This window comes from Typha angustifolia, chromosome 11 (assembly GCF_048772165.1).
Source record: "Typha angustifolia cultivar Huaian chromosome 11, ASM4877216v1, whole genome shotgun sequence".
Classification (NCBI taxonomy): Eukaryota; Viridiplantae; Streptophyta; class Magnoliopsida; order Poales; family Typhaceae; genus Typha; species Typha angustifolia.
The window spans coordinates 6,990,562-6,999,366 of record NC_133249.1 but is presented as its reverse complement, the minus strand read 5'-3'; the positions used below and the strand labels follow the sequence as shown (position 1 = coordinate 6,999,366).

At 37.4% G+C, this 8,805-nt stretch overlaps 1 protein-coding gene across 1 annotated transcript; it reads right to left on the bottom strand.

Moving 5' to 3' along the window:
- Window positions 1-5,015: 5,015 nt before the first annotated feature.
- LOC140769884 (agmatine coumaroyltransferase-2-like) lies at window positions 5,016-6,407 on the bottom strand. The gene has a single exon (XM_073110772.1). The coding sequence runs from the start codon at window positions 6,405-6,407 to the stop codon at window positions 5,016-5,018; it is 1,392 nt and encodes a 463-aa protein (XP_072966873.1).
- Between the last annotated feature and the right edge of the window lie 2,398 nt (window positions 6,408-8,805).

The following is an 8,805-nucleotide window of genomic DNA, read 5'->3' as shown; positions in this document are numbered from 1 at the left end:
CTATATATATATATATTAAGTAACGGTTAAAAAGTATTTTTCATTTGACAGAAGAATACTTTTAGTATATAAATATAATTTTTTATAGGAAAAACTGGTCAATAATTGGCACATCAAATATGATGAAAAATATTACAATTGCACTTTCGTCACATAAATATGATCTTTTACAAACAAATTATGCAAGCAAGTAGTTAAGTTAAAAATTAACGATCTTTCGTGCAAATGAGCTAAATCAAATAGTGTAGATTGCCAATTTTTCCTAGAATGTTCTGTTCCTTTCTTCCTCCCACTCGGACAATACTATTTTGGGTGGCTGTGAAATGATTATTTACTGATCTAGTGGTCCATCATAACATTTCCATACCATATTTTGTGCTGATATTTGTGAACCATGTCCACAACGTTTGAATGTTCTACTATGTTATTTGCTTTGCAGACTAAGGAAGTAGCTGAATTACTAAGGAGTGTTTAGTATAGAAAGTAGAAAAAGAAAGTGTTAACTCTCTATGAAAATCTAGTACTATGTAGCATTTCTTACTCTTTCAAAACCATCTAATTTATGCGATTTTGGCTCATTCCACTTCCACCTTTAAAAGAAGAGAGTAGTATTTTCTGACCTTTTGTATATTTCATGTGATATTTAATTGTCATAATTATTAACTTTCACCGAAACACTTTACTCAAAAATTTTATTTCTTAGAACTATTAATCTTTATCCTCGCCTTCTTATTACGGTTGTGTTGAGGACCATTACTATGATGGTAAAGCTTGCCCTTTACTTCTTAAAGATCTAAGTCTTGAAGTCTTAGAAACAACCTTATGATCTCCACTTCACTTTAGAAGAAAAAATAGGGGGAAAAAAGAAATCCATCAGCTGCTACTTACTTGCCTTCCAAAAGGCAAAATTAACGTTGAGGAATCATTAAGAACAAAGAAGAACAGATGAGAACACACCCATCTCAAAGAGAGGAGAAAACTACAAGACTACTGTGGTATATTAATACCACTCATAAGTCATAAGCCGAAACTAAAAGCTATGGGAGGCATCTAGAACAAAACTTGATCCTCATTCTTGTGGTTTACATACGGTGATCAGTTGAGGAGAGAGAGGCTTTGCCATGAACGTAGGCTTCTCATCTCCTGCCATTATGACAACAATCTTGGGCTCCATGTCCAAAGGAACTATGGCAGGCTCTTCAAGCGAGAGAGGAGACATGGAGGATTCATCCGAGGAGGACTTGCGGTGGAAACAAATCATGAGCACTATGAGTGCGAAGGCAATAAGACCCATCATGGCTGCTAAGCCTCCAAAGAGATATGGAATTGGAGATCTCCAGAGTTGGAACTTCGTTGAAGTAGATAGGTTTCCAGGCCTCATGATCGATCTCTGTGGATTGGATGATGCACTGCTATGGCAAAGTCTTAAGATGTATTGGTATTTATGGACGGAAAGAGGAGGATAAAACAACCTCCTGGGGCAACATAGCTTAACGAGTTACTCTAAGAAAAAAAGAAGGGAAAATTTTCAAATAATACCCTATTTTTTGTTGATTAACATTCCATCATATAATTTTTATGTGACATCCTACTGTTACTATAACTAATTTTAAATATGCTTTATTTAACCTGAGAATAATGCTCTTGAATAAATTTAGGTTTTATAATAGTATTCTAGACGTGAGTATTTTAGAAGTAATTAAATAAAAGTTATTTTAGAAGTAATTAAATAAAAGAGAAAATAGAAGACAATGGCATTTTTGGTATTTTTAGAATATAAACTTAATATCTCTAACATATTACTCCTATTTAGATACTATTTTATTATAATTAGTTTAAGTCAACCCAGTGTTTGAAGAAAGGATGGATTGGATTATAAATAGCTCAAACACAAAGAGTTAATCACAAATAAGTAAAGTACAGCGTGCTATTTGAAAATATTCTAACAAAAAAAAAGAAAAAAAAAAGAAAAACAACTGCAACATTTAAAGTGAGTAATATATTAGAGCATTTTGCAACTTTCTAAAAGAGTATCAAAGAAAATCTTGAAGCTGATGGTCCTGAGCATCTTGTTAATGTATATTGTTGCTTTTGTATATATATACATTGATACTACGCTAATTGATGGCATATCTGCCTAAATTAATTAGTATTCTCAGTATATTTTGTACTGTTGTGCACCAAAGATATGATTCCTAATTCTTTTTTGCATATTGACATACAATTTGTCATTGCTATGGTAATTGTTGACGATTTGGCTTATATCAAGAGTTTTAAGCTTCATGTGTCGGGGCATTCGAATACCAAAGCCTAAGAGGATTTGCACTTTGCAGGTATTCAAACAGCCTCATATGCGTTTCAAACACCGTACTGCATTCCAGAATAGCTTTCTGGGTGTTCAAATGGGTCCATGGGAGTTTGAACGGCCCGCAGGTTTTCTTCAGCATAAGTTAGCTCTATAAATACATAAGTCGGGATTTTAAGATTATGTTGCAAAAGATAAAACATAAGAGAGTTAGCCACCATTTTATTGAAGGAGATTAGAGTTGAGAATACTCTTTGTACTTAGATTTGTATAGTGGATTGAAGATTGCTTCGCCTTACAGATGTAATCATATCGCCGACGTAAATCTTGTCTCTCTCCTTTTAGTCTTTTTATACTTTGTGGTTATTTGCAATAGCGGTTTTAACACTTGTTTGGAAGTATATGATTGCTATTCCTATACCATTAGCATCATATTTGAGTTTTTCCCAAATTGGTTACTTTTGTCCATTACTATCCTATTGAAGAGTTTGAGGGTGTTGGGTTTGCTTCTGTTACCTTCCACCCATTTGGTTTTAAGCACAATAGACTAGTATCAGAGCTTCAAAGTTTTAAACCAAGGCTATTGGATTTGAAAATAGTTTTTTAGATTTGGAAAATTATTCTTGGAAAATGTCGGAATCATCCAAATTGAGGAAAATTGTGTCAAATGCAAAATTTGAGGTAGAGAAATTTGATAGCAGAAATAACTTTAGAATGTGGCGATGTGAAGTGATGAACATCTTGTTTAAACAAAAACTAGACATTACCTTAGAAGAGAAGCTTGAATAAGTCATAAACAAAGAATTGGAGAAAATGAACCGACAAGTATATATGTAGCACCATCCAACTTTGTTTAATAAATGATTAACAATACTTTGTGATGAAGGAGAATTCAACAAAGAACTTATGGGAGAAATTGGAGGATAAATTCATAACAAAGAGTATTAAGAATCGACTCTATTTGAAAAAGTTCTTTCGGTTTCAGTACAAGATTAGAACACCTAGAGTGAGTATTTGAACTTTTTCAACAAACTACTTGCTGATTTACAAAACTTAGAGTGGAGATCTCGAATAAAGACAAAGCATTGGTAAATTCATTGCAAGATACCTATGACTACTTTACTACTATTTTGCTATATGGAATGACTCTATACATTATGATGAAGTTGAAGAGGCACTTATTAACAATGAGTATCGAAAATTGAATAAATAAGCTACTCATAAGTTATCATCGAATGATTTGACAATGAGGAGTAGATTAGAGAACAAGAAATTTGTGAAGAGAGGTAAATCCTTTTTGAAGTCAAGAGGTGCGTCTTTAGACAGAAAATTAATTGTAAAAGACCAATGCTCTTATTGTCGAAATAAAAGGTATTGGAAGAAACCTCAAAAGGTAAATATGGCATATTCGGACGCTGAGGATTTAGATAATGCACTAATAAGCTAGACTCTTGCTTGTGACAAGGATGAGTGGATATTAGATTCTAGGTGCAATACTATATGAGTCACAACTAAAATTGGTTTTCTACTTTTAATAAAATCTTAGGTGGAGTTGTATTCATGAGTTACGATAGTCCATGTAGTTAGCACCATTTGCCTAAAGCTTTATGATAGGTCCGTAAAAGAGTTAATAGAAGTCTATTACATACCATAATTGAAAAAGAATCCCATTTCACTTGATATCTTAGAATCAAAGAGTTTCACGATTACATTGAGAGGTAGAGTATTAAAGGTCTCTTTGAAAACTCTGGTTGTAACGAAGGATATAAGAAGAACAAATCTATAGTTCTTGCATAGTTCTAAGGATATTGGTAGTGTATACTTGGCTTCAAGCAATTTAGTTAATACGGCTAATGCTACTAGATTATGACACATAAGGTTAAGGTATCCGGGAAAGAAAGCATTTGGCTTTAAGTACAATATTTATTAATTCACAAATAATTATGATAACTTATTCCTTCTAAAGATTCTTTTGGGTTGTAGTGAGATGAGGAAGACGATAAAGTATACCTCGTTTACCGATCAAATTCAACTAAAAATTCTATGGGTTTCATGTTGTCAGGATGACTTGGAGAACATTGGAAAGTTGCTTGCAAACTGTGGTTTCATAGTTCGGAGCATATTCTCAAGATATTCTCTGAAGTCAATTAAAACTCCAAGCAATAGTGGCGGCTATGATGGCAAATGCTTCCGTTCAAATGGATGGATGATGCGGGAACAACGTAATTTCCTTCTTTCTTTAACCACTGGCTATGGTGTCGAACGACCCCAACCGAATGAAATTATTTTTTTCAATTGCTCGATTAAATAGTAGTAAGTTATGATGAAATTATTTATTACAATTGTTCAACGTAATTTCCTTCGCGTCAGGTGATTGCTTTCAATTGTTCAATTATATTAATTTGTTCATTTATTTTTTCCAATATCTTCCATATCTGGATAAATTGTAGTTATTTATGATGACGATATTTAAACATGTTAATTCAAATAATTTTCATTCATGAATTTATTTAATAGAAAAGATTTCTATTACAGTACTACAGAATACAACAAAACAAATTTTTTTTTTTCATTTTCTCAGACATATATCTCAAGCTAGTAAGGTTTGCCATTAACAGGGATAAAAAAAAAACACAACTATTCTATTCAAAAAAATTAATCATTCTTATTGCATTAGCACTTGACGTCCTCTCACTTGGCTTGTTCATGTTCAACTAGTACTAGTCATCAGGGCAGCAACTGGTTTCTCCAAACTGCAGCTGTTAGCATAAGTCTGGGTCTCGATCTTATCATCCAAGGAGTAACAAATATTCTGGAAAGTAGGAAGATTGCTCTCGAATAATGGCACATAGGCATCAACGCTTCCATCTTCTCCGAAAAAAGAAGGCACGACAAATAGCAGCCCTTCCATGGGAAAGTAGGACGGAATGAAATAGAAAGGCTTGCCACCACCGAAGTCCATGAACCGCATTGGAAACCCTAGCCAGCTGTTTACGTCCACGTCCGGATACAAAGCCTCGGCATCCGGATCCGTCAACGGAACTAGATCCTCCTCCTCCACTACTTTGGAGCTCGCAAAGTCTATGAAGGACCTAAAGTAGCGATCATTCAACCTGGTGACCTGGCTATGGATGACCTCAGCCGCGTAATGCAACGGACTATTGACGAGCTCGCCAACCTTGCTGCTGCAATATGCCCATAAGACCAAGTTACCGAAATACTCTTCAGGAACCTCGGGGTCCATCCTGTGGCGGCCGTTCACGGCTATGCGAAGACGGGTGGTCTCCCCGGCCTCAACGCTGCGAGCCATCGTCACCGTCCTCCACAGGTGAGCCATCAAACTCTCGAATGTGCTGTACTTGGTATTAGCCCTTGAAGAGACCTTGACCTTCAGCTTGGCGATGAATTCTTTTGTGAAGTGCACCCTGTGAACGACAGTCTCCTCCGTCGGCTTGTATCCGGAGAGGAACCTAGTCCCCTTGGGCCTGTACTCCGCCATACGATGCTCAAATTCAATTTGAGGCGGGTCTCGTGGTGCGAAGAAACTGGTGCGGTCATGCATTGGGCCTGAGCCGATGTCCACACCTCGACATGCGCTTGCCCATGAGACTAGGAAGTGGGTGGTTCCGTAGCCATCGCCAAGCTTGTGGTGGAAGGTGAATCCCACGACAAGTGTTCCGCAGGCAAAACGTGTGAGTTGAACCTGGGCCAACTCCTCCACACCCCATGGGCTCGGGTGTAGGCCCAGCAACGCCGGCGATGGCTCGGATGTGATGACATCGTCGTGGATTGCGTCCACCGAGGCCTCCACGAATCTCACTCCCTCGTCGTTGAGGATGATGGCAGGATTGCCATCGGCATCCTCTCCCAGTCTCCCCGCCCACTCCCTGAAGGTGGTGAGGACTTTGGCGAGGCTGTTCTCCCACACGGAATTCGGAGGGTTGGGCGCACGGAAGGCGCAGATGGCAGCGAAGTGGGCGTCGTCGGTTACCTTGTCGAAGAGGCTCAATTTAACAATTTCAGAGGTGGTACCGGAAGAAGGATCATCAATACCTTCGTAGGCAGGCTTCAGGAGTCTTGAGCTCTCAATCTTCACCTCCATCTCCTCAACCTTGAAGAGCTAGCAGTTGTAACAATTTCGTAAACGATAACTAATGTGTTAGTTAGAAGGCTAGCCAAGCTTGTTGTGCTGGTTGTGATATTTGTGGGACGAGTACTGTCTAAAGATTATATAGTGAGGAATTAAGTGCCCATGTCAAAGTTGGCAGAAGTTGAAACAAGTAAAAAAAATGGTGTATTGTATTGACTCTTTCAATGCTCTCTGCAGACTTCTATTTTTGAAATATTATATTTATACATTGGTATTTTCAATGTAGCTTAATTGACTCGAAGCTACCACTAATGGCTCTCGATTAAGGTGGGGTCAATTTTGTGGAGCGTCTGAAACAAGATGATAATAATAGATGTTCTTTGTCGAAATGTTCAAACCCTTCAAATAATTTATAGGTCTTCTTGATCCAAGAAAAAACAAGTCTACACAAATGTGGTGAAGGATATGGACCCAAATCCAGTTCAAATGTGGCAGCACTTGAAAAATGGAGTATTGTATTGTCTTGACCCTTTCACTGCTTCCATGCCGGCCTTCCGGACCCTCAACATTAAAAAAATGGGATATATTTGTTATTGCATGAGCGACTCTTCTTTGCTGCTTGAGTAGAAGTTTAATAATAGCCTCCAATAAGTTGGGGTCAAAATTTTGGTGCTATTCAAATAAGAACATACATGTTGATTTTTTTTCTCTAAAGTTCTGACCATTAAACGCAATGGAAGTCCTCTCATGTTATTTTTTTTCCTAACTCAAACCTGGTCTCACTCTAAGTGGCCATGAGTAGTGTAACGAATAGGATTGTCTTGACTCGACCTAAGATATGGGTCTAATAGACTTGATGCAATCCCACATGATCATCATCTGAAGTTAGATTTTTTTAAAATTTTATTAGATTTATCTTATAAAAAGGGTACAATTTAGATAGTATGGGAGATAAATTGTAAAATTTTTATCTTCCACCGTGTAATGTAATATTAAGTTGTAGTATAGAGAATGAGAGGACCTAAATAAAATTGTTCTTTCGATAAACTAGTACTATTCTATAATATTTATCTAAAATCTAAAAAGCAAAGTTGTAAGTGAAATATTATAATGACAAATTCGTGGAATGTAAAATACTAGTATATATGATGTATAATCTAGAGTTTTAGATCAAATCAAATCACACTATTTATAAAAGTCCGGTACTTGCAAATAGATCAAAGAATGGAGTCAAAATCAAGCTTTATTTTTACTGTAAATAGTGCCATTCATTCATTCAATTTCAGGGTTAAATTTCAAACCAAAAGGTAGATCAGTCTATTCCCTACTGGTACATTCTCGAATTGTTAGACTGACCAAGGTATGGGCCCTAGTATTGTTGGACCTACTTGTGTAACACAATCTACAAGAAGAATGAGAGAAAATCCACCTAGAACATTCATGGACTTTTGGCCCGATAGAGTAGTGAATCTTATCAGAGTTGCCATTGATAGCTTTCATCATTGTAGAAGAATCACTAAATAGCCACGCAACCACGTCCCTTGAAAAAAGGCATCACATTAGGATCTTCCTAGGTAGAAGCCCTATGCAGCCAATCAGTGTGGGTAGTATTAGATGAAGTCTAACAGTCCGATTGAGGTTGGCATGCTGCAAAGGAGATCAAAAGTGCGAGCAACCTCCATCGAGGATGTATTGGTCTTCAGAACTGACTGCATCTCCACAATACACCCGTCTAGTCACGTGACCGGCTTGTCAAGAATTCGTCCCAACCTAATGTGGAACCATGACGCATGAGCATATTCACAGTTGAACAAGACATGTTCAATTGTTTCTTTATCAATTGAGCAGCATGGGCAATAGGAGTCGATCCCCGGCACTCTCTAGTGAAGGGACTTTCTCACCGACAAAGTGTTTAAAGCAATGCCAAAAGAAGGTTTTGATCCTAGGTAAAGCAGACCACCACTTCCATACGAGTTTCCAAAGATTTTTGGAGAGGGAAGAAGAAGAGGAACTATACCGGTAGCTGTTAGAAAGGGCAACATAAGCCGACTTGGTGGAGAAAGTTCCTCTAGGGTTAGGTTTCCAAACTAAACTATCTTGATAATCTTGCACCCTTAACCCTGGTGTAGTCCAAGAATACTCTAGGCTACTTTGCTACTAAAACACCTATGTACCAAGTCTGAGTCCCATTCTTCAACTCTCAAAAGATCTTTAATCAATTTAATGTGAGGAGGGAGAGCGGTTGAGCCTAGGTCTCAAAAGGGCAGCCAAGGGTCCAACAAGATGGAAATGGAGCAACCATCTCCGATAACCCACTGCACATTGTCTCTAAGCTTGTCTTTGATCTTCAGAATGGATCTCCATGTCCAGGATGAGTAGCTTTTTAGTTTGGCCTCCCAAAATGAGCTCT

What these genes read in the sequence shown, in the direction of transcription:
- LOC140769884 (XM_073110772.1), bottom strand. Translation starts at nt 6,407, where the DNA reads ATGGAGGTGAAGATTGAGAGCTCAAGACTCCTGAAGCCTGCCTACGAA.